This window comes from Capra hircus, chromosome 11 (genome assembly GCF_001704415.2).
Source record: "Capra hircus breed San Clemente chromosome 11, ASM170441v1, whole genome shotgun sequence".
NCBI classification, from domain to species: Eukaryota; Metazoa; Chordata; class Mammalia; order Artiodactyla; family Bovidae; genus Capra; species Capra hircus.
Genome location: NC_030818.1, coordinates 71,883,254 through 71,909,690, shown reverse-complemented (window position 1 = coordinate 71,909,690; position 26,437 = coordinate 71,883,254). Strand labels below are relative to the sequence as shown.

General features: G+C 44.4%; 1 protein-coding gene across 1 annotated transcript; it reads left to right on the top strand.

Annotated features, from left to right (window-relative positions):
* On the top strand, positions 356 to 24,186 carry GCKR (glucokinase regulator). The gene is given in 26 exon segments (XM_018054722.1): positions 356 to 415; positions 719 to 761; positions 764 to 873; positions 1,050 to 1,126; positions 1,964 to 2,036; positions 2,408 to 2,508; positions 2,808 to 2,854; positions 2,857 to 2,873; positions 3,059 to 3,110; positions 4,059 to 4,150; positions 4,589 to 4,639; positions 4,641 to 4,680; positions 7,209 to 7,311; positions 8,650 to 8,747; positions 8,782 to 8,803; positions 9,446 to 9,548; positions 9,788 to 9,882; positions 10,210 to 10,288; positions 10,679 to 10,775; positions 10,972 to 11,030; positions 11,032 to 11,076; positions 11,169 to 11,252; positions 20,578 to 20,727; positions 23,060 to 23,155; positions 23,740 to 23,778; positions 23,781 to 24,186. Coding segments are annotated over 26 exon segments (1,968 nt in total). The 3' UTR covers positions 23,916 to 24,186.

Here is a 26,437-nt window from a genome sequence, read left to right as displayed (position 1 = left end):
GGACTAGTGATCAGGAAAGGGTGCAGGCAGAGGTGTTCAGAGGGGGTGGTGTTCAGAGAGGCCAGGGTACTAGGGTTAATCATTACTGTGCCTCATTATCACTGTGCCTGATGAGATGGTCGGATGGCATCAACGACTCAATGGACCTGAGTTTGAGCAAGCTCTGGGAGTTGGTGATGGACGGGGAAGTCTAGTGTGCTGCAGTCCATGGGGTCGCAAAGAGTTGGACTCCACTGAGCGACTGAACTGACTGTGCATCAGGTAAAGCCCTGCCAGCTGGAAGAACAGTCATTGTGACACAAGGGGTTGTGTGGCTGAAAAGGCATGCAAAACAGTGTGTCCACAGCATCAGACCATGCCAGGCACGAAATGGTTTCAGCTTATGATTGAGACCCCAGAGCCTGGCAAGTGGGAGGTGAGACACTTTCTCCATGTTGGCCTTCTGTGCTGATTCCTAGAATCCTGCCTGTTCTAGGCTTCCCTTCCCCCTGAGTTTCTGCTGTTCCTGCCCTCCTTCCTATCTTCCTCCCTGATTTTCTTCCCTTGATAGGCCCAGAGTACCAACTGCCGGCTAAATGCTGAGTGTGTGTGTGTATGTGTGCGCGCGCGTATGTGTATATGTTTGTCTCAACGCTGTGCCTGCAGCCACTCCCACCTCCAGCAGGCGTGAATGAAGCTTTGGCTCCCTGCCCTTACCCTTGGCCCTGCTTCCCTCTCCTTGTCTGGGTATGAGGCAGCCCTGCCAATCACGGCGAAGTCAAATCATTGACCCGGGATCTGGACAAAGCTGATGCTGAGCAAACTGTTCGATTGCTGGGGCAATGTGATGCTGAGCTCTTCTGGGAGGAGGGGCAAGTCATGCCCACATACCAGGTGACCCAGACCCATCCCCTGGACACTGCAAATAAAGACGCCAACCCCAGCCCTACCTCAGCCTCTGCCCTCTCAGGCCATGGTTCCTTATTTTTGAAACCCTGAGAGCCTCTCCACCCCCCACCCCCAATCCACTGTCCTTTCCTTGGCTGCTGATGCCTGCTTGTTGCCTCCAGTGACTTTACAATGAGTCAACTTTGACCACCATGGAACAAGTGGCTGAAAAAGTTCAGAAAGTGCTGAGGGTACCAGCTCTCTATCTCCTCCCTGCTTAAATCTGTGTTTCCCTCTACATTTCTATTTTCTTGGTATCTGTGTTTCACTTTTATAGACTTTAATCCCCCTTTCTTCCAGTCCTCCCTCTTGGATCCTTTTTGTTATCCTATCAACCAATAGTAATTATAATAAATATTGTTGCATACTACTTTATGATTGACCATGCACTTTCACATCCATTATCTTCACAAAAGTCTGTAAAATTGGTGTTATTATCTCCATTTTTTTTTTCAGATGGGAAAACGAAGACTTAAGATAATCATAGTGGTGGTGGTTTAGTCTCTAAGTCACGTCCAACTCTTGCAAGCCCTTGAACTGTAGTTTACCAGGCTCCTCTGTCCATAGGATTCTGTTCATAGGATTTTCCAAGAAAGAATGCTGAAGTGGGTTGCTATTTCCTTCCCCAGGGGAATCTTCCCGACCCAGGGATTGACCCCAGGTTTTCTGCACTGCAGGCAGATTCTTTACCAACTGAGCTACCAGGGAAGCCCATAGTAGCGTGCCCCAATACATCCAGCTAATAATTGCTGGATAATGCACTTCTATCTACCTACCTATCTAGGACAAAGCTGCTTTCAGTCCTTTTTTGGATTAAGTAAGCATTTGAATAAGCATTTGAATAAGCGAGAGTTTTGGGTCAGAATGAAGTTTCTCAAATCTGAGGTTCTTTCTACTGCACTGCACTTCTCTGTTCTGTTCACTTTTGAGATAACAGGATAGTTCTCTTACCGACAAAGAAGAAAGCATACTTTCCCCAGTGGGCTGGGGCTGGGAAACCTAGGCATTTTTCTTTTCTCAGGAGCCTGGGGTGGGGTCGGGGGCTGGTGGTGCTGAGTGGAGGGGGCATCTCTGGCAGGATGGCATTCCTCATGTCCATGAGTATTTCAGTCCCTGGTTTTGCTCTCGCTGCCTTCTTGGGGTGACCCTCAGGACCATAAAGCTCATCATGGCTCAGGTCCCAGGCAGACTCCCTCCAGCTCTGACTCTCTTTCTTCTCTGAAAGCTAGATCTTGCTATGGAGCCCCATTTCTTCCAAGCCCATCTGAGCCCCACCAGTCCATTGCCAGTGCCTCTATGGCCCACACACCCCCAGTCAGTCATCTCCAAGCAGTGTCTTTAAGTCTGAGATTCCAAGCAGTACTGGCTAAACACTAACCTAAGAGAATCATTATACAACCTCTCCTTTCCAGGTGCTGCGAATCCAAGACAATTGTTCCTTCCCTGTCTTTACTATTTCATGTTCTCTCCCCCTTGGCAGGTCTCCTTTAACCAGCTGATGAAAGGTCTAGGACAGAAACCTACCTCAATGCCTGATGAAAGGTGTAGGACAGAAACCTACCTCAATGCCGGAGGCGACAGGTAAGCCAAGTTGGCCTATGACTACTGTGCTTGACCTGAATAACATCTTTTAGAAATTGAATTTGAATGCTTTTAGGCGGAGATTGTGTCAGTTTGCTTTCCACTTTGCATTTTTATGTTGCCTAACCTCATAGGTATTTCAAGTTTTTCACTCCTACCGAGTGTTTATCATGGTGCCCAACAAATAGGAGGTGCTCCTCAGTGATAGTTTTCCCTTCGTTTCCTCCTCTCAGGAGCAGCCTTAATAAACCATAGGCTTCTGTTTCCCAACCAGTGCCACTGACCTTGTGTCCTTTTAGGTCTGTGGTGGCCTCTAGGGAGGGGACAGAAGATAGTGCCCTGGAAGGACTGAGGAACTGAAGAAGGTCTGTGTTTTCCACTGACGCTCAGCCAGAGACCTCTGTCCATTCCTTCTCATAGGAACATCAAAGCCCCAATATCCAGCCACAGCCCATCCCCCACCTCTCCCCCCTCCCCCACCCAAATCCCTGCCCTGACATCCTCACAGTAGGTATGTATCTGGAATCCTCTTGGTGGCCTCCCCTCCTAGGTGGCTGCTGGGAAGAAGAGGGCGATTGTCATTGGCACTTCGGTGGGACTCTGTGAGTATGAAGATGGGTTGTGTGGATCAATTTTACAGGAAGGCAGGCATAGGAGTGGAATAGCATGGAAGAGACATTGACAAGATTTATGTAGATTTAGCTCAAAAACAGAAAGGATTTGCATAAAGAAGTTTGATTTTATGATTAATTAGGATCCAGTTGTATGCATGTGGATCAAAGGGAAGTTATCCTATCTTAGAATAACTGTGTACCGATCCATTTCACAACCAAAACTGAGAAGTCCAGGCGTCAGCCAACTATGTTGGTAGGTCAGTCCAATTGCTGCCTGTTTTTGTAAATAAAGTTTTACTGAAACAGCCACTTATGTTTACCTATTGTCCGTGGCCACTCTCACCCTTTAAAGACTGAGTTGTGGAACAGAGGTCATAGGGCCCAGAAAGCCTAAAAAATTTGCCTTCTGGTTCTTTACAGAAAAAGCTGACCTAGGACTAGTCCCTTGCTACTTAAAGTGTGGTCCTTACACCAGCAGCATCAGTATTACCCAGGGTTTGTTAGAAATGCAGAATATCAGGCCTCCCCACCTGGGATTTACCGAGCCTGAATCTGGATTTTAAAAGATTCCCAGGTAGTTTGAGAAGCACTGGGCTAGAGGACCCTGAGTTTCCTCTCAGCTCCACAGCTCTGACTCTGACTCAGGATTCACTCAGCAGAGCCTGGACCCCAGCAAGGGCTGGATGTGAAATGAGGTACATGTGGAGAGCAGGACATTGACCTCATGGAACGTTCAGTTCAGTATGTTCAAACTTTTCTCCAGATTCCTCAGGGGAACTTGTTTAAAATGTTAAGTCCAGGGCTTCCCTGGTGGCTCAGTGGTGAAGAATCCACCTACCAATACAGGAGACGTGGGTTTGATCCCTGATCAGAGAGGATCCCATATGCAGCGGAGAGGCTGGGCTTGTGCACAACTGTTGAGCCTGTGCTCTGGAGCCCGGGAGCCGCAGCTGCTGAACTCATTTGCTGCAATTACTGAGGCCTGCGACCCCTGGAGCCTGTGCTCCCCAACCGGAGAGGCCACCATGGTAAGGGGCTTGCGCACCACAGCTAGAGTGTAGCCCCTGCTTGCTGCAGCTGGAGAAAAGCCCTCACAACAACAAAGACCCAGCACAGCCGAAAATAAATAAGTAAAATTTAAAAGGAAAAGAAAATGTAAAAGACGTAGGTCCAAGGGATTCCCTGGTGGTCCAGTGGTTACGACTCAGTGCTTCCCCTGCTAGGGGCCGCAGTGCAGTCCTTGGTTGGGGAACTAAGATTTTGCAAGCTACACAGCGCAGCCAAAAACAAAAATAATAATACAAAAAAATATGGGTTCATGGTGTTCTCCCCTTCAAATTCAGATCCAGTAGATTTTAACTGGGCCCAGGAAATTGCATTTAAACAACATTTGGGGGTATTCTGATGCACATGGGCCCCGGGCAGCACTAGAGTAACCCCCTCATTGTGCCCATATCCCTCTCTAGGCTCCCTTTGTGGCAGGCCAGATGGATTACTGCGTGGATAACCCAGATGTCTTTTTTGCCAGTCCTGGTTGGTTTCAACATTGAGCATGGCCAGGTGAGCCTTCTGTAGTGAAAAGTCGTGTCCAGAGCCCCAGGGGAGGTTGGGAGGGAACCTGTGAAATTTACAGGATGATCACAAAAGAGAGGGCAGGGCAAATATAGCCTTGTTCGCCAAATCTCAGAATAAAAAAGTAAATACAGGGTGTTTCTAGCTTAGAAAGCTTTTGGTTGGTCGGTTGGTTTGTTCTCTTGTTTCAGAAAGGATTGAAGACAGCTTACAAAGGATAGATAAAATATAAGAAAGCATACATTGAAAGCAGAGTGAAGAGGCAAGAAAAACACAGGTCAGAGGACAGAATGAGCTCAGGAAAATGATCCCACAAAGACCAGTACTTTCATCTGCTGTGGGCCCCAAGCCTGTTTTCAAAGAAGTAGTAAATGCTGACTAGCCTCCTACTCTCTCTCCTTTCCTTGTTTTTCTTATTTTAGAGCCCTTTCTCCTTCATTCCACGAGCCCCTTGGGTCCCTCTCTGGCTACTCACATCCCCATCCTGTTCCCCTTTCCTGAGATCCCTGTGCCTCCAAATGACCTCCCTCTTATTCTCTGTCTGAACGGCCACTTTGAGCTCAAGAAGGTCAGCATATTAAACCAATAATGCTTACTTGTAATTCTGTGGATGCACTGCCTTGAGAGTATTAAAAAAACTTAAGAAAGATTTTTGTAGGAGAGTCTGATATAGGCTTGAGGTAAGGTCCTGAAATATCTGAATTTTGGAAGCATCCTTGGAGATTCTGATGTACAGCCAGGCTGGGGAAACTCTGCTAAATAAACCATTGGAGTGGGCCTCCTGAAGAAGTAGAGGGTTTCCTGTTACTGGAGGTGTTTCAGCAAAGGCTTGTTGATTACTCAACAGCTGCTTTGTGTATCTGGTGGTGGTCTTGGGGAGAGGAACAGCTGAGCTCTTTTGGAGACTTTTTCAACTCTCAGATTTCAGGCCTGTGGTGTAATTCACATGAAGGTATAAATGATCTCTTTTAATGGAGGACCTTCCTTTACCAAAAATGTTTCTGCTGCAGTGGATGCTAATTTCAGGCACTGTGACTAAGTGAAATGAAGGATTTCAAACAATGTAGGCGTGGAGATCTTCCAGTTGTTTCTTAAATCAGTGGCTCCCAAACTTGGCTGATCTTCAGAATCGTCTGGGAAGCTTTTTAAAAACACAGATTTGGGGGCTCCACTCCAGAACTTCTGAAGCAGATTCTCAGAGTGGGCATGGAATCCAGAAATGGGTAATTATTTTTTAAAAAAACAGAAAATGACAAACCTCCCCAGGTGATTTTGATGACCAGCCAAGTCTGGGAATCTCAGTTTTCAACCACACAGTAAACACTGTCTCCTCTCTCTGCTTAGGTCTCCTCTCTCTGCTTAGGTCTCCTCTGTCGGAGGTCTGTAGAAAGTTTCAGAAGTAGTTTGAGGACAAGTTATAGAAAACACTTTACCCAGTAGGTATATAACATATAAAACTTGTTTGACCCAGAAGTAATGCAGATGAAAAAAATATTAAAATAGTTCAAGAAGGGAGGGAAGCTTTCTGGAATGCAGTGATAAGAGGAAGTTAGGGAAGCCATAGACAGAAATAACTTTTTGAGTTCTTGCCATGGTGAGTAATTCCCAAATTATCCCCTTTCAAAGCCTGGAGAGCCAACCACAGAAGATCCCCATTCTTTGAGATTCTGTGGTTGCACCTAAGCAGATAACAAACCTGTTGCTCTCCTCATCCACACTTTGTCTTGTTCCTGATTAAATTATTCAAGGGAGCTTCCCAACTGTTAGGTGCTATACTTCGGACCTTGTAACTTGGTTCTCTCAGTAGGAACTTCAGCTAGTGAGGGGTACACTATTTGGAGAGATTTCCAGAATATATTTCCAGGAATGGAAAAAATCTTCTGACGGACCCTAAAACTGAATAGGTGGTGATTTTGACATTTGGTTGATGGGCATTCCCTCAGGTACCTGCAGAGGGTATAGCTAGTGTGGTCACGGCAATGAGACCTGTGCAAGGACCAGGTCATGAGGAAGTTCTGGTCTCAAGCTGGAACTTTACACTTGAGTGTTGGTTTTGCTCTGGGCTTCAATTGCTGAATGTTTTATTAACCCTCATCCTTGAGGTTCAGGGACACAGTGCTCCTGTGGGCATCAAAGCACATCTCTCAAGGAAATTGTAGATCTCTGATACTAAAGCTGAAACTCCAGTACTTTGGCCACCTCATGCAAAGAGTTGGAAAAGACTCTGACGCTGGGAGGGATTGGGGGCAGGAGGAAAAGGGGACGACAGAGGATGAGATGTCTGGATGGCATCACCGACTCGATGGACGTGAATTTGAGTGAACTCTGGGAGTTGATGATGGACAGGGAGGCCTGGCCTGCTGCAATTCATGGGATCGCAAAGAGTCGGACACGACTGAGCAACTGAACTGAACTGACCCCAATCCCAATGTGGTCTTTGATCTTGACTCCCATCTGAGGTCCTTCCTTTAGGTTCTTACAGACAATCCCCCCTCTGTCTCTCTTTGGGCCCTGGAAATGATCCCATTGAAGACTGGATTTCAACATTCTGACAAATAGCGGAGTGGATGCAGAAACTGCAAGAGAACTAGGAAGCTTTTGTGCTCAATCCTGCAATTGAGATGAGATCTGCCACTGCCTCTACCCCTTGCCCCCAACTCAGGATGGTTTGCCATTGAGGGCCTCTGATTTTAGTTTCCATTACATCTTGTCTGGATTCCTGGCATTGTGTGTCTACTGAAATGTAAATCACATCCTATTTTCTCATTTTGTTTTTCATCTTAAGATGTGTTATTTCTGTTCTGGCCCTGTCTCTTAAATCAGTAATTGTTAAATACCTATATGGTCTAGGGGAAGTTTTTATTTAAAGACATTCTTTTGCATCTGTGTGTGTGAGTGTTGTTTTGCTAAGTTCCTTCAGTCATGTCCAACTCTTGGCAACCCCATGGTTGTAGCCTGCCAGGCTCCTCTGTGGGTATTCTCCAGACAGAAATACTGGACTGAGTTGCCATTCCTTCTCCAGGGGATCTTACGGTATAGAAAGTATCAAGTAGACTGGTGAACTGCTTTATGTCTCTTTTATATGTTTAAATTTCAAATATGGTATTTTAAAAATAATGGGATGCAGTTTCATTCTTCTGCCTTTCTAAAAGTCTCCAAAATTGACTTGGGCTTTCTAAGCCTCCTGTGCTCCTGTTCCTTTTGTCTCTGGATTGTGACTGCATCTCACTAGCATCATCTTCTCTTCTTTTCACCATACAAAGTACCTTAACCAAATCCCTGATCCTCTCTGCCAGGGATGGGCACATCTGTGACATTTCCTTGACTTTCCTTCTGTGAGATTGGAAGGCAGGAATTCCATATCACCCACAAGTTCTGTATCTTTCATCTCCCAGGGACTTATCTCTCCTCCTCTCTGAAATTATTTACTTTTAATCTCCTTTTCTCAAACACTACTTTTTATCATTCTCTTTGCTGTTATCTCTTTATCTGTTTGGTGTGTCATGTTACATAACATGTTATGGCTGCTTCATCGGTCTGTCCAAAGAACAGGAATTGTGGTGTCTGGATTAGTAAACTGCTATTTAAAAAGGGAAGGATGTAGGGGGGAGAAAGTTCTTGGGAAAAAGAAAAATCCTCTCTGAAAACCTTTATCCCCAAGGAATGGAAGACCCATTATTCTGGCTTTGTCTCCAAAGTCCTGAATGTACCATAGAAATGACCAGAGGGGGGCTCTTTCTCTCTCTTCTCTTCTCTCAGTTACACTCTCAACCCAGCGTTCCTCCTCACAGCACACGGGGGGCCACTAGTCCTACAAACACCTGTGCAGTGGCCACTAACCAGAGCACATGTCCAAGAGCCACTGTAACCAGGCTGCATGTGCAGTGGTCACTAACTAATAAACGCCAGGACCCTCTTTCCACTCCCAGATTCTCCTGGGTGTCATCACCACTCCCCAACCTGAGGGCCTCAGTGACTCCTGGATGAAAGGTCGAAGCGCCGCCAACATCCTTCTGGAAGCCCTGTTGACAGCAGCCCACAAGACTGTGGACCATTGCAGCATCTGGACCATTGGACCATTGTAGATGGGGCATTGCAGCATCTCCAAGGTAGGGAGGATCTGGACCAGAGAGAGATCAGAGTCGGGCAGCTGGGGGGACAGTGCAGGCGGAGGAATGGCCGATCCAGACCTGGAGACTGGGCTTAGCAGCAAGACTGAGGCCCTGTTGGTCCTTCCCTGAGAAGCGAGCTGGCTGGGGACACTGGTGGTCCCATGGCACAGTCACGGCATCTGGCTTGTTCCCAATGGACCCTGGGTTCCTCATGTCCAGACCTGATCCCTGTGCCCACCTGGGACATCCAAAGCTAACATGGCTTCTGAGAGTCTTTGCTTTGGGGATGGTCCAGGCCATGTGGGGTAGAGGTCGTATTGCTGTGTGCCTGCTTCCCTCCCCAGGGTCTCTTGCCTGGCTTCCACATGGTTCACTTACCTCCTCGTCAGCTCTCTGATCCCATCCTCCTCTCAGCGCTCCGGATGCTCTCTCCCACTCTCTACTCTTTAGTCTTCTTCCCACCAAAGCCCTTCCTGCCCTTCTTGAATGCAGTCTGGCCCTTCTTCCTGCACGTCCACCAGGGACCAGCAGAACTTAGTTTCAAGGGAATTGTGCCTTCCCTTCAATTGGGTGGCAGGGACCTAGGTTTTCTGAAGGGTGCACTGGGCCTGCCCTGGGAGATAGTCACCTTTCTCCCAGATGCCTTTTGGAAATCCTGCAGACATTTGAGTGGGCTTCTCAGGTGACCTATGGTCAAAGCCCCAAGATTGCCACCCTGATGAAACAGGCCAGCACCAGGTATGTAGATATATATTTGGAGGGAGGAAGTGGCCTGGGCAGAGAATGTTCTGAAAGCAGGGGAGACTCTGTGGGATATGTTAATATGGGAAGTGTTGGGGATGGGGGCCTGTGTGTTAGAGGGTCAGGATAGGCTTTTGGTTCATTTATTCCTATGCTCTTCCATTTGTAATTTTCTCTGATCTCTGGACTTTTTTCACTGTGATCTCTCCTCTCACGTCCTGACCTCTGACCCATCCTCAGCCGGGTGAGAAAGGCCAAGTGTACCTGGTTGGCTGGCAGACCCTGGGCATCATTGGCATCATGGATGGAGTAGAGTGCATGCATACCTTTGGTGCCAATGGGACTCCTGTCCAGACTTTCCTCCTGATTCTTCCTGATCCAAACCAATCGCTCTGCTATCCAAATTCTTTCCTACTCCAGCCCATGGCAGGGCGCCTTATTCAGTGTTCACCCAGATCTATCTAGATAGGCATTCAGTCAAATGCTCCTTCTTTTGAACCTTCACTCAGTCCTTGATCCCTTGCTTAGCTATGGCCTCCCATGTGTGTTACTCCACACCCTGCAGCCCACTTGCCACTTTCCTCCCAGTCCCACTGACACCTTCCCAAGCCTGGAACCTTCCTCTCCTATGAAGCCTCTCACTCCTCTCTCCCTGATTTCCTAGATTTCCGAGATGTCCGTGGCTTTCTCATTGCTGATTGCAGTGGCCTGTTTACCTAGGAGGCTGAGCTTATCAACCAGGTGGAAAGATGATGGGATGTGGGGAAGTTGGGAAGATAACTAGTGTGCAGGGGGTGGGAGAAAAGAGGAAAGTGGAAACAGATAGGGGAATACTATGGGATTCCTTTCTAGAGCAGGGGAAATGGGTTAAAGGTCATGAGGCTTTGGGGCAGCATGGAGACAGTGTGGGAAGCTCTGAATTCACCCCCTCAACCTGGCTCTAGTCCAGAGCTCTTCCATCAGCTGTGTCATCTTGGGCAAAACACTTTTTATTTCTTTGAGTCTTGGTTTTTTATTGTGCATCTGTAGATAAAAACTCTGGACTCAATGTCCTCTAAGGGCCACTTTGGTCTCCAAGTCTGTGTGCCAGAGTTTTTCATGGGAGGATGCTCTCCTCTTTTTCTGCCCCAGAGTCCCCACTTCTCCTTCTCCCAGGAAGACATCCTGACTTCCATCCTGCCGTCCCTCACAGAAACTGACACTGTGCTCTTCGTTTTCACCCTGGATGGTGAGAGGGAAGATGGGAATGGTAGGGTGAGGGGCTGGAGGCAGCAGAGTGACTCAGAGGGACTATCATTTCCAGGTCTTAGGGTGCCTGCTCAGAGGTGGGGGCAGCAGTATATATCCTGACTGGGCCCCAGGGCAGGAGGAAGAGCTGCCAGAGAGCCAGCCCTTCCACTCTGATGGCCTTTCCCTCTCCTTAGACGGCCTCATGGAGGTGCAGACACTGGTGGAGCAGGGGAAGGAGAAGACCTCCAACACCCAACATCCAGGCCTTAGCACACAGCCCTGTGGGGCAGTCCCTGCCGGTGAGGGGCCAGCCTTGAGGAGGGGACCCCGGGGAACGGTGACAGCCAGGTCTCCCTGGAGATGCTGTTCCTGCTCCCCCATCTCTCTCCAGATCCCTCTGAAGAAGCCCTTCCCCTCCATCAGCAGCATCACACGGCCACTGCCTTTCATCAAATATGAAGGGAACTTCATCCAGGCATGAGGGATGAGGAGGTCACGTCTACAGTGAGGGGCACAGAAAAGGAGGGATCCCAGGAATTAGAAAACCCAGAGCTGGGACTTCCTTGGTGGTCCAGTGGCTAAGACTCTGCTCTTCTACTGCAGAGCACAGGGTCAATCCCTGGCTGAGGAATTAAGATCCCACATGCCATGTAGGTGGTGCTAGTGGTAAAGAACCTGCCTCCCAGTACAGGAGATGTAAGATATGTGGGTTTGACCTCTGCGTTAGGCAGATCCTCTGGGGAATCAACATGGAAATCTACTCCAGTATGCTTGCCTGGAGAATCCCATGGACAGGAGAGCCTGGTGAGCTACAAAGAGTCAGACATGACTGAGCCATTAACACTTACTTATGCTGTGTGGAATGGCCAAAAACAACAACAACAAGGAAAAACCAGGGCTGGAGGGTAGAAAGGGTTGTTTGACTTCCACAAAGCCAGCTGGGCAAGTTCTTGTGTTACCAGGTCACTAAGCAGAGTTTTCAAGTCAATGGGCATTCAGTTCTCTTGAGAAAAATGCAAAAATACAGGATGGGCCACCAATCAGCTGACAGATACTCTTCTGTCCTTTTTCACAGGTTAATTATCAATGCTACAGTCATCTACACTATGCAGAAGCCTTTGAGGCACATTTTTTTTTTGCAAGTTGTCCTATGAGTTCACTGCAGATAACAGTAGACTGATAGAGTCCCTGCTCACTAAGGAAATTATGATCAGTACAAGCACTGGTAGTAACAGTAGCAATAATAATCACTTTGGGTGCACTTTGCAGTTTCGGGTTTGGAGTGAGCACCAGGATGTCTGGATGCCACTTCAGCTCTGCTTTGTGGCCCAAAAGAAAAAGCAGTTTTACATATCTCTGGTCCTCAGTTTTCACACACAACATCCCTTATCCTCCAGGGGGCAGAACCAGGCCCCTGAAGGGTGGTGCTGGAGAGATGTGGTCTCATCCATTATTCAAACCACTCCCTCCAGGAAGCTTCCCAACTTGACCAGACAACAGCTGGCGTGCTCCTTACCTGCCCTCAGAACTCAAAGGAAGTCCCTCTCCCCCTGAGCATGGAATCCACACTCCTTTCAAAGTGTATCTTTGTCTTTCCTTCTGAATGGTGTTCATTCATCATATCCCTATTTCTCTTGGCATGCTTTCCACATTCACTATTGCTTTTGAGCTCTCACATCTCTCAGAAGTCTTTTCCAATTACCCCCACCTTGTCTAGACCCCTTCCTTTTATGTTATTTACTTCTTCACACTTATAGGTTCCATTGCATAGTCATAATACCTCATACACAGAGGCCTTTGCACTTTACAAAATATTTCATGTATGTTATCTCAATTCTCTTAACAACCTCCTAAGGATTGTGTGTTCAATGTCCCCATTTCCCAAATGAGAAAGTTGAAATGAAGACATTAAGGGATTGTAATCATGACTACACAACTAAGACAGACATCAAGCTTTTTAAAAATTAATTATTGTTATTTTTTGCTGCACTGGGTCTTCATTGCTGCAGGTGGGCTTTCTCTAGTTGCGGCGAGTGGGGCCTACTCTTCGCTGCAATGTACAGCTTTATCCTTGCTGTTGCTTCTCTTGCTGTGTAGCGCAGAACCTGGGCTTGTAGGCCTCAGTAGTCGCAGCGTGTGAGCTCTAGAGTGCAGGCTCAGTAGTTGTGACGCGAGGACTTAGAAGTTCCACAGCGTGTGGAATCTTCCTGGACCCGGGATCGAACCCATGTCCCCTACATTGGCGGGTGGATTTTTATCCACTGGCACCATCAGGGAAGTCCAGGAGTCAGGATTTGAACCCAGTTTGAACCCAGGTTTTGTGACTCTAAATCCGTGGTTTATTTCACCATATGGTATAAATTTCAACCATGTTCATGAGTTGTGTGAGATTCTTTTATTCATTCATTCAGCAAATAGTTTTAGAATACCTGTCACATACCAGGTACTATCCCAGGGGTAGGGGATATAGTAGGGAATGATAATCTGTGATATTTTAAAGAACTGCATTTTTAAAGAAAATTGTAACTATGATAGCTATATATTTTTTTATTGTCAAAACTTTCAGAAATACAGAAATCAAAGAGGAAAGAAACCATCCATAATTCATCTTCTTCCAAGAAAACCTCTCAGACAAATTTTAGAGAATATCTATTTTTTAGTGCATATGTAAAATATTTATATAAAAAGTAGTATACTTGGCATGCTGTTTTTAACTTGCTTCTCTATTTAAAATTATAAACACCTTTCTGTACTAATGTTATTTACCTCATAATTTTATTTATTTACTTATTTGTGGCTGTGCTGGGTCTTGGTTCCTTTACATGAGTTTTCTCTAGTTGTGGCGAGTGGGGGCCACTGTTTGTTGTGGTGCATGAGCTTCTCACTGTGGTGGCCTCTCCTTTTGCGGAACACAGATTATAGAGCACAGGCTCAATAGTTGTGGCCCATGGGCCCAGTTGCATCCACGGCATGTTGAATCTTCCTGGACCAGGGGTTGAACCTGTGTCCCCTGCCGTGGCAGGCGGATTCTCATCCACTGCACCACCAGGGAAGTCCCCGCCTCATCATTTAAAGTTTTATTTATTTACTTATTTAGTTATTTATGGCTGAGCTGGGTCTTCTTTGCTGTGTGCAGGCTTCTCATTGAGGCGGCTGCTCTTATTGCAGAGCACCAGCTCTAGGGCACTCGGGCTTCGGTCGCTGTGGCACATGGGCTTGGCAGTTTCATCTCTGGGCTCTAGAGCACAGGCTCAGTAGTTACGGCCCAGGGGCTTAGTTGCTCTGAGGCACATGGACTCTTCTGACCAGGGATCAAACCCATGTTTCCTGCATTTGCAGGTGGATTCCTTACCACTGAACCGCCAGGGAAGCTCTCTGCTTCATCGTTTTTAACGTCAGTATAATATTCCTTGGAATGGATAGACCATCATTTTTTACTCTAACCCCAGTCATCAGATGCTATAGTTTCAACATTATGGCTTTTATTAAAATGCTGTATAGAATATCCTTATACACACATTTGACACTCTTATTAGTATAAACCTCCAAAAGTGGAATCACTGGGTTAAAGTATGTCTAAAATTTTAAGGCTTTTTGATGCATCTTGGTACCTCCAAAAAGGTTTATAAACAGAGGGTAAAATTTGTTGTTCCCCCCACACCCTTAAAATATTGGGTAGTATTGTTCTTTTTAATCTTTGTTAATCAGCAAAGGGAAAAACAAAAGGCAGTGTGAATTTATATTCCATTACTATAGAGATTGGCTGCTTAAAGATATTTGTTGGCCTTTGAGTGTGTGTGTGTGTGTGTGTGTGTGTATATATTTTTTTTTACTGCACTCTGCAGCATGTGGGATGTTAGTTCCCAGACCCAGGATTGAACCCATGCCCGCCTGCATTAGAAGCAATTTTTATTGCTTCCTGAATATTTTTATCTTTTTCTATTGCTTCTTCGTATCTTTTGGGCATATTCACCCATTCTTTTTTAGGGTATTTTTTTCTTACTAATTTATAAGAGGGAGTATATATAGCAAGGATGGTAGCCCTTTTTTCCTGGTCTATATTTTCCCCTGGTTTATTATCTTTAATTTCTATGTTTCTGATGTAGAGACACTTTATTTACACTTTTTTACATAGTCAGATCTATCAGTTTTTTTGTATGTGTTTGTGTGGTTTTTGTCTTTTGGTTGATTCTGGTTTTTTATCTTTTAACTGTACTGACATTGTTTAAAATAAGGAGGCTTCTTTTAAAGCTTATAAATCTTTAGTTGTAGAAATATTTTTGATGTAAAATCTGCCCACACTTTTATTTTGAAAACTTTCAAATCTGCAGAAAAATTGCAAGAATAGTACAATGAACACCCATATGCTTTTCGCTAGATTACCAGTCATTAACATTTTGCCACATCTGCTTCATCTCTTTTTTCCCCTGAATCATTTGAAATGTAATTGGAGATATGATACTTGACACAAATTACTGTGTTCCCTAAGAACAAAGGGCATTTGTCTCCATAATTGCCACATAATTATTGCTCGAGAAAATGACAATTAATACAACATGATTATCTTATACAGACTATATTCAGATTCCCCCAATTATTCTTGTATTGTTTTTATCTTCCGGATCCAGGATCTGATCAAGAACAATGCGTTGCATTGCATTTCATTATGTTTCTTTAGTTTCCTTTAATCTGGCTAAGTCCCTCAGTCGTTTTTTATGTTTTTCATCAAAACAGTGATGTTTTAGAAGTCTAGACCAATTGTTTCCCAGTATGTGCCTCACTTTGGATTTGCCTGATTGGGTTTTCATTATATTCACCTTAAATTTGGGGGCAGGAATCTTGCATAGATGTGGCTGCTCCTTTATCACTGTATCACATGGGGAGGTTCCTGATATCAGTTTGTCCCTTTGTTTGGTGGTGCTATGCTTGATCATTTGGTCAAGGTGATATCTGTTAGGCTTCTTTTCATCTTATTCCTCAGCATCTTTCACCCATGATTTTAGCATCCACTGATGATTCTTGGTTGAATCAATTATTACTATGACAGTTTTCAAATGGTGATTTTCTATTTCTACCCTTCTGTCTACATTTATTAGTTGGCGTTCTTCTGTGAAGAAAATCTCTCTTCTCTCCCCATCTTATCTACATTTGTTTAGTACTGATATGAACTCATGAATTTTTGTTGCTCAGTGTGTTTTAATCTATTCCTGTTATTACTCATTTTAATGCTCAAAATGCGAGCTGATTCAAGCTGGCCCTTGTGTTCTTGTGACATATCTATCCACATTAGCATTTAAACACTCTACTGTGCTGCTTTCTGCAAAAAAATTTTCCCTGTTCTCTTATGCAACATACATACTCTCTTATGCCTTGCATTTTTGCTTAACAAGATATACTGACACTCTCTCTAGTTTATAAATCTCTTCTTCATTATTTACATTTGTGTGTGTGTGTGTGTTTATGTACCCAGGGGAGAATAGTATAATTTACGGTTGACTCTCTGTATCCATGGTTTCTCCCTGTCTACATGTTGTTGTTAGTCACTCAGTCATGTCCGACTCTTTGTGATCTTATGGACTGTAGCCCTCCAGGCTCCTCTGTCCATAGGATTTGCCAAGCAAGAATACTGGAGTGGGTTGCCATTTCCTTCTCCAGGGGATATTCCCAACCCAGGGATCAAGCCCACATCTCCTGCATTAGCAGGCAGATTCTTTATCAGTGAGCCACCAGGAAAGCCCCTCTCCACATGTAGGAGCACAAAATGTAGGGGCACAAAAATGTTGGCCCAAGTTCACCTTATACTTCCCCTGGTTCCAGGCGTGGAATCAATTATTTTCCAAGGAACCCTGATTGTTAATAGAAATTGATATTTAGAGAGCTAGGTACTTGGTATGCTAACTGCTCCTGGCTTGTTTTGCCTCCAAGCCCTTTCAGTAGAAAGAAAAGGAAATATATAAAGACATATGTTTTCAAAGACACACATATATATACATGTACTCTGCTCCAACATCATCAGTATATTTATGCATCTGTTCAGTCCTGCAGTGAATACCAGTTTTGGAACTGCTACCCTTGTACCACTGCCATCAACAAACTTACCAAGAAGTAGTCAAGATTTTTGCAGTTCTTTTTGTCCTTTGGTCACATCCCACTCAAGATAAAGTGTTCAAAAGTCACTTGTATTATTTTTATTTTCTTTGTGGTTATTAATGAGATACGGTTAGTTTCATTTGTTTTTATTTCTTTTCAATTTCAGATTTTTTTTCAGTGTTTGATCTAATTTCGTCTTTTGAACATGTAAAATGTGAAAGTAAAAGTCACTCACTCAGTTGTGTCTGACTCTTTGCAACCACATGGATTATACAGTCCGTGGAATTCTCCAAGCCAGAATACTGGAGTGGGTAGCCTTTCCCTTTTCCAGGGGATCTTCCCAACCCAGGGATTGAACCCAGGTCTCCTGCCCTGCATGTAGATTCTTTACCAGCTGAGCCACAAGGGAAATATAACATGATTTAAAAGTCAGAACTTAAAAAGTTGTCTTCTTCTCTATTCCTTTCCTCCCATTCCCACTCATTCCTGCAAGTAACAATTTCATTTGTGACTGACTTCTCCTCCTGTGTCTTTTTTTTTACCAAAAAAGCGTGCGTGTGCGTGTATGTTTTGCATTTCTTTCTTATACAGGAAGCAGCTTACTATATATACTCTTTTGTGCTTTTGTGAGGCATACTGAAAATAACTGCACTTTGGTTTATAGAACTCTTTTTTGAAAAGCATCTCTATTTTTATTTTTAAAAAGAAAGTGGTTTATTTATAAATTTATTTTTTAACTATTTTGGCCATGCTGTACGGCTTGTGGGATGTTAGTTCTCAGACCAGAGATTAGCAATGAAAAGCATGGAGTCCTAACTATTGGACTCCCAGGGAAGTTCCTATAGAACTCCTCCTCATTGCTTTTCACGTTCAGGTGTGCTCTACAAGTGCAAAGTTATTTGGGTAGTCTCTTCTGCAGGGCATTTGAACTGTGTGTTTATGTATATACATGCTGCTGCTGCTAGGTCGCTTTAGTCCTGTCTGACTCTCTGCTCCCCTATGGACTGTAGCCCGCCAGGCTCCTCTGTCCATGGGATTCTCCAGGCAAGAATCCTGGAGTGGGTTGCCACGCCCTCCTCCAGGGGATTTCCCCACCCAGGGAGTCTCTTTTGTCTCTTGCATTGGCAGGCAGGTTCTTTACCACTAGTGCCACTTGGGAAGCCCTGTAAAATACATGAAATACACTCATTGTCTAATCATATGGTGGTCTTGATGATCCCTTGATTGTGAATTCTTTATAAATTAGAGATATTAGTCCTTTACTTCTGATAAACAGGTAACAATTGTACAAGGCAGTGGTTAGGGGCACTGACCCTCTGTACAGTGGAAAATGGTATAACTTATAGTTGACTCTGTGTATCCATGATTTCTCCTTATCCACATTCCTGGCATAGGAACATTGTAATACTGTGTATTTACCATTGAAACAATCCGCGTATAAGTGGACCCTTGCCGTTCAAACCCATGTTGTTCAATGGGCTCTATATATTATATTTTCTACGAGTTTTAACAATATGAAAGTCTTTGCTTTAATATTTCTGGGGTAAAACTTATCAGTCTATCTTTTACTGAGTCTGTATCTTGAGGAACAGAAAGCGCCCCTCACCCTGCCCCCACCCCTAACTGGAAAGGAACCCCATCTGTGTTTTCTTTTAGTACGTGTTTTCTTCTGGTAAAAATGGTCTTTCTCTTGCTGTCTTTTATTAAAACCATTTTTAAAAATGGAAGTCCGTTTTCAATGTTCTATTAGTTTTGGGTGTACAACAAAGTGATTAAATTATATAGTATATATAATTCCTTTTCAGATTCTTTTCCATTATAGGTCATTATAAGATATTGAATGTAGTTCCCTGTGCTATGCAGTAGGTCCCTGTTGCTTATCTGCTTTGTATATAGACATGCCTCAATGGTAATCCCAAACTATCATTAGGAGCTTATTCTTGTGTATAGGGTGAGGCATGGACTCAATTTTATATTTTTCTGAATGACTATCCAATTGTTCCAGTATAGATTTTTAAAGTTAATCTTTTCCTAAGTGATTTGAGATGCTACCTGTATCAAACACTCAGTTCCCAGGTGCAATGGTTTATTTCTGGAAATTTGTGTCTGTCTATTGATGTGCTAATATCATACTGTTTAAATATAGATACTTTATGGTATATTTAATGTCTGATAAGGGCCATGGATGGAGGAACCTGGTGGGCTACAGTCCATGGGGTTGATAAGAGTTGGAGACGACTGAGCGACTTCACTTTCACTTTTCATTTTCATGCACTGGAGAAGGAAATGGCAACCCACTCCAGTTCTTGCCTGGAGAATCCCAGGGACAGGGGAGCCTGGTGGGCTGCCATCTATGGGGTTGCACAGAGTCAGACACGACTGAAGTGACTTAGCAGCAGCAGCAGCAGCAGCAAGAGCTAGTCCTTCCTTCAATACTCTTCTGTATAACTACTGCCCTTTTTCCACATGAACTTATTTTTTTATAAGACTTATTTATTTTTATTATCTTTGGCTATGGTGGGTCGTTGTTGCTATATGCAGGCTTTCCCTAGTTGCGGCAAGCTGGGGCTACTCTTTGTTGCAGTGCACAGGCTTCTCATTTTGGAGGTTTCTCTTGTTGCAGAGCATGGGCTCTAGAGCACAGGCTTAGTAGTTGTGGCACATGGACTTAGCTGATCCGAAGTATGTGGGATCTTCCTGGACCAAGGATTGAACTAGCGTCCTTTGCATTGCAAGGCAGATTCTTAACCACTGGACCCACAAGGAAGCCTTCCACATGAACTTTAAAATGAACCTGTATAGGTTCAAATATATAAAACTTAAAATATTTTTATGTTTGTGTGTGCTCAGTTCTGTTGGACTCTGCGACCTCATGGACTGTAGCCCACCATGCTCCTCTGTCCACAGAATTTCCCAGGCAAGAATACTGGAGTGGGTTTCCATTTCGTATTCCAAATGGTTAGTGATATAACTCAGATTTGATTGATATCTCCCCAGCTGCATAGTCTGACATGTAGCCGATAGCATCAGTACTGCATACTGGCCAGCTTTGTTCTGATTGGTCAGATTTCTGTTCTTAAACTCAAGAGGGTTTGTTGATCACTTGAGTATTTTCAGTATAGGCCTTGCCAGGGGTTTGTGTGACCAGCTATTTATAGGGCTGCAGAACAAGGAGGTAGTAGTAGTAGTAGCCTGTTTCCTCAGCCTGGTTAGAACCAAGTGCTTAATCCCCTCAGTTCCTTTACTGGACTCCTGGTACCCTCAAAGATGTTACAAATGCAAGATATGAGGGCCAGGAACAGGTGATAATTAATACAGTCCCATATATTTGTACAACTTTTCAATTTTCATTGTGATTTCATATCCAGGAAATGATTGTGGCTCATCACTAAATCAGAAGACCTGTATTTAGGTCCTGATTCTATGTTTCACTATTAAGTTATTTTACTTCTGACTTCTAGTTTCTGTATATGTAGAAATGGGTATAGAAAAAAATATATTTCATAGGATTGTTTTAAGAATTGAATTAATTTGTCAATAAACATCACAGTAACCATGGTATTGATCAGTAACCATGTATCAGCCATTACCAAAGCAAATTTTGTCTGCACTTTTGATCCCTGGATTCCTGTCTTATAATAAGACCCTGTTTATTCTCCTGCTTTACTGATCCCTCATTTTCAATATCCTCATATATCTGCCCTATTTAGAAGTTCCAGCATGAGCTAAGCACCAAGTGGGTGCTGAATAGAATGAGTATAGGGGCCCATGTGCTTCTTGGGCAGATCCTCCAAAACCACATGTTGGACCTCCTCATTCATAACTCCAAGCTCCTCTGGTGAGCCTTGGCCATGCTGCAGGTAGGGTGTGATGGGGTGAGGTTGGGTGGGGCCTGGCCCCAATGCCTAGGCCGCCATAAGAAGCATGTTTCAAGGAATGGAGATGTGTAGATGTGAGGCCTGACTTTTCTTCTGTGCCTCTCCTCCTCCTCCTATCAAATCCGTCCTCCTCTCTATCGGTCTGTGTGCACACGTGGATGCGTGTTTGTGAAATTATAACTATTAGGCAAGAGTCCCAAGGTAGCTAGATCCAGATACGCAAAATGATGTGCTCTAGAACTTTCAGCCCTTAGCTCTGCTTTCCTCTGGGTCACTCTTATTCTCAGGCAGGTGTTCTCCACTAGGTGGCAAACTGGCCACCACCAGTGCCAGCCTAACATCCTATCAATCCAGCAACCCTGGTGGAAGGAGAGTTTATCTGTCTCTGTGATTCCTGCAAATACCTGAGGGAGGGTTCTCATTGACTTGTCTTGGTTCACATGCCTATCCCTTAGCCAGTCACTGTTCTTTAGGGGAAAACAGCCCTCTGCCTAGGCCTGAGTCATGTGTTCTAATGGAGGAAGGGGCAGGAAGTGAGCGTCAATCAAACATACGTCACATGCGGCTATGAGAACGGGAGAACAATAATTCCCCAGAGGAAAATCAAGGTGCTGATGCCAGGAGGAGGAGAAACGGATGCTGAGCAGATAGCACAACAGATGGTCCTGAAAATAGGGTTGCTAGATATAGCAAAGAAAAGTACAGGACACTGGTTAAATTTGAATTTCAGATAAATAAAGAATAATTTTTAGTGTAAGTATATTCCATGCAATATTTGAGACATACTTACACTATATATATATATATATATTTATTTTTTTTTAAATTATCCATCTGAAATTCCACTTAGCTGGATATCCAACATTTTAATTTTCTAAATCTGGTAACTCTACATGAAAGGAATCAATCAACAGTCATTTAGTGAGCAACCACCAGGGCCCCAAAACAACTTTTTTAAATGAGTAAAACCAACCAGTCAACTGGGAAAAAAAATTCCTTCATGCTTTTCTTGTTTCCAAAGTTGGGGCAGGTCAGGGGGGCCAGAGTATATATGATCCAATCCTTGCCACCCCAGTATGGCCCAGCTAATGGAGGAGAGACAAAGCCAACACTTGAAACAGAGAACAATTAAGTGTCAAATTGCATGATCCTTACTGAAGTCCAATAGAATGTCAGAAAAAGTAGAATCTAGGCACTATAGCAAAGCAGGTTTCACAGAAGAAGCTATGTTTGAGCTAGGCCTACAGGTTATGGCTCGGGAGAGGTGAAAGGCAGGGCATTCTTGTGAGAAGGAACATTAGCCGAGGCCCAGAACAGGGATTAGGCATGACATGTGGGGGAAAAAGATCTGGAGTCATTTTTACAGAGTGGTGAGGGGTGATGCAGGAGCAGGAAGGCGATAAATTGTGGAAGATTAAAAACCAGACAGGAATTTAGACTTGCCAAATGTAGCTAGATCTGTGCTGCCCAAGATGACAGCCGCTGGTCATATGTGACTACTGGAGCCCTTGAACTAAACTCTACATTTTGTTTAAAAAGCGAAGTAGTGTAATTTTTTTTCATTAAATACAACTTTATTCTTTTGGTAGGACTTTATTTCACTTTTGCATTGAAATTCAGCGCCTGAACTGAAATGTGCTGTGATTGTAAAATGAAAACTGGATTTCAAAGACATGGTACAAAAATATTATAAAATATCTCACTCAGAGTTAATGTTTAATACTGTTTACATGTTGAAATAATATTTTGGATATATTAGATGAAATAAAATGACCAAAATTTATTTCACCTGTTCCTTTTTTAATGCAGTACTAGAAAGTTTTAAATTACATATGTGACTCACATTTTACTTCTATTGAACAGAGCTGAACTACATAGAGAGGAGAAGGGTGGTGAAAAAAAATAGAAGCAAAGTTTGCAGATGAACAGTCTTACAGCAGCCTAAAAGATGGATGTGGTTTGGGAGGAAACCAGAGGGAATGAGTTCAGTTTAAGATGACCAGCCTCCTGGGTTGGTGGGATGTGGCCAAAAATGTGATCAATTTGCTATTAATTCTCCAGTTTAACCCAGCCGATCAAGGCCCACCACCAATGCTTTTAGCCCAGTTTTCCTTTATATCTGGGGATTTGAGTTTGGGATTGCTTACCGGGATGAATTCTCTATGACTGGTCTTCGAGATCCCAGCCTCCCCATCTCCTGATTGTTTTTCCTTCCTTGACCCCATTCTCAGCTCCCCTGGCCTTCTAGCCCAACATTGACCTTACTGCTTCTTCCACAGCAGTTCTTAAGACAGCCCAAGCATGATGGTTCGAGAACCTCCTTCAGGTGATCCACTTCCCTCAGCCACTGTTGGATGATATGCAGGAAGCTCCCATCTTCCATGTCCAGGTTGCACACGAGAAGGAACAGGTAACTTACCAACTGCCAGTCATTTAGGAAACACCAGTGGCAACCCACTCCAGTATTCTTGCCTGGAGAATCCCATGGACAGAGGAACCTGGCAGGCTATAGTCCATGGGGTTGCAAAGAGCCGGACACGACTTAGTGACTTCACTTTCACTTTTCTGAGTGCTTACGGTGTGTCAGGAACTTGACTTGGCACTGAATTTACAAAGCTCAGTGACACTCTGCCAGGAGTTCCCTGTTCATGGAGGCAATGTGGGTTGTGACAAGTATCACAGAAGTGTGAAACAGGTACTACAGGAGTGCAGAAAAGGGGTCTTCTGGAGGGGATTAAGGAAAGAGAGGGAGAAGGGGTCTTTGAACTGGGTCATGAACCAGGCCTGGATTAATAGGAGTTTTCTGCGTCAGGATGAAGGCTTTTCTCTGCTCTTGACCCACCTCATTCTAATTTCTAGTCTTTGGGAAACTCCCTTTTTTTCATCCAACCTGGTAGTTCTGACTCCCACATTGAATACGTGAGCTCCTCCGGGGTTCTTCCTCAGATGACCTCGTCTTCCCAGGCTTCAGTTCTCTCTGCCTCTTCCCTACAGATGATCCCCATAGCCTTGCTGAGCCTCCTCTTCCAGTGCTCCAGTGCTCCATCCCCCAGGCCCAGGCATACCTGGCTGCAGCTCTGTCTGTGGGGCTGTCAGGAGCGCCCTCTCTCGGCCAAGTTGGAAGCGTAAGGCAGACGCCCCTGGAGACTCTAAAACCTGCCCTGCCGTGAACTGGTGTTTGTGGTCGCGTGGAGGGAGCCAGCCCAGCCCAGTCCACCCCCTGGAGACTTGCTGGGCCAGCAGCAAGTGTGGTGGGAGGAGAGGTTTCTCTCCTTTGGGGAGAGCTTGCTCTGCAGCCGGTGGTCTCCACTTCCCCTGACATATTCCGATTTCGGAAGTAAAACTGAATGCCTTCTTCTGAAAAGTTAACTTCCCCCTCTCAGTTGATCAGAGTTAATAGATCAAAGTCAATAGATCAGAGGGGAACAGGAAGAATGGCATGTGTTGGTCCCAACAACAGGCTTGTTTCTGTACTTCTCCACCTACCTCCCAATTCCATTTTCAGTGGCCACTGACTCAGATCTTATCCCAGCTTCTTTACATCCCCCCATCTCCAACATGTAGGTACAAATGTGCACACACACACGCACACACACGCACACACACACTCACACACACACACATGTATTTCACTCCTACACAGGATCACACAAGGCAGGAGCAGTAGGAACTTAGATAATTCCAAGGAAAGAGAGAGGAAATTGTACCCCAACAGAGGACATCCAGAAAATAGCAATCCCAGTTAGGCACGACAGGATCCTCATCACTAGAATGAATGCTACATCCACACATTTTAGCATGAAGTGAGCATTGCATCTCCTAGCCAGTGTTTGCAAAGGAATTGTAGGGAACTCTGGCAGTGCTGAACACCTTTCGATGGTGGACCCAACACACACTAGAAACCCCAGTACATTTTAGACCTTAAGTATCACCTGTTTTGACAAATCAGAGGCACCCTGACCCATCCCAGACCCCTGCCAGCTCTTCGGTGCCTATGAGGTATGATCCCTGTAATAGAGAGCTAGCTCCCCCTTGTGGCCAGAGAGTACCTTGGTGCTAGATACCCAGGAACTCTCAGGGGACAAAACTTCTCTGAAGCTCTCTTGAAACTTTTGGTACAAGGGTGACTGCTAAGGAGCCAAATAGATTTCCGTTTTATGAGAATAGACGGCCATAAGGGCCCGCTCTATACCTGTGGGCCTCCAGCCTGCATTTGAACTCCCTTTTCTTGTTCTACGTCTACATTTATGTGGCTACCTCAGGTCTTTAACCAATGTCCCCTTCCTCAACATCATTCCTATAGGGCCTTCTAATGGTCATCCACTTGGTTTTTATCCTCCACAAACACCTTTTCCTAACCCTACAAGTCAAGATGGGTAAAGTCAAGAAAAGGCCCTGCAAAGGCTTTCAGTTTCTCTTTACCCACAGCTCTCCCATGCACTCTGCTGGGTAAATCCTTCTTTCCTCTTGGCCTCATGAGCAGGGTCAGGTCAGAGAAGATACCCAGCTTTCCAGGACTGGAGAAGGCAAAGCCAACATGTGCAGTAGGCCTCTTCCCACATGTGGAATGGATAGAGTGCAGGGTCAGATTTCCCCAAGGCTGAATGCAGGACTACTCCGGAAGTCCAGAAAGTTTTCCTTTTTGTGCTTTTAGTTTACTTGCCAAGTACTTGGATGGTGCAAAGACAGCAAGTGAATTCATTACACAGGCAGTTGCATGTGGCACGTGTTATGAACAAGGTGGACTATGACTCACCTTGGGACGCTTTAGTGGCTCAGCTATACTCTGGCATCATAGAGCAGACAAAGGCCAAGATCTGATCCCTCCCCTGTAGGAGCTCACAAGCATACATGAGCAATTCCAGTATAGGGTAGAGACCTCTGAAGTGGACTAGAATACCAGGCTAGCTACACAGAACTGCCAGAATTACTCTGAGGAGATTACCGAGTAGGCCAAGAGGCAGGGACAATTTTGAAAGAAGTTTGGGGTGGGGTGAGGGAACATTCAAAGAAAACCTAGGAAAGTCTGGAGACTTGCATGGGTGTGTAGATCCAGCATCAGAGAGTCAGGTCATTGTCAGTGGAACCTGAGTTCTAGGAAGAGCTAAAGAGATTCAAAGATCTTTTTTAGAACTACCCAGAAACAAAAGATAAGATGATAATTTTTACCACTATATTTTAAAAAAGCAAATATCTGAGGTCAGGAACAGCTGGAGAATAATCTATAATACAAGGCAGTAATTTATCCTGAAATGACTAGAAGACTATCCCAGAAGACTGGGTTGGATTGTGGAAGATGATGGAAACAGTTTCCCACTACTTCCATTTGCTAGGTCAAAAGTAAGAGGTGAAGAGGCAAAATATATCTGGACATTGCATATACTTCATATCTAATATATTTAAAAATAGAACTCATGATTAACATATTTTAAATCAACTATACCTCAATAAAACAAAATTTTTTTAAAAAGAAACAACAATGTAAACTATCAGAAAAAATAAAGTCCATCACAAGGCGAGAAGAGGTAAAGGGGGCATGACAAGTTAATACAGTATAATGCCTTGGTTGTATCCTGGGCAGAAAAGGGGCATTAGTGGAAAAACTGATGAAATTCAAATGAAGTTTGGAGTTTAGTTAATAGTGAATGTACCAAATCACATAGATTTTTTAAATGTACCAAAAGAATGAGAT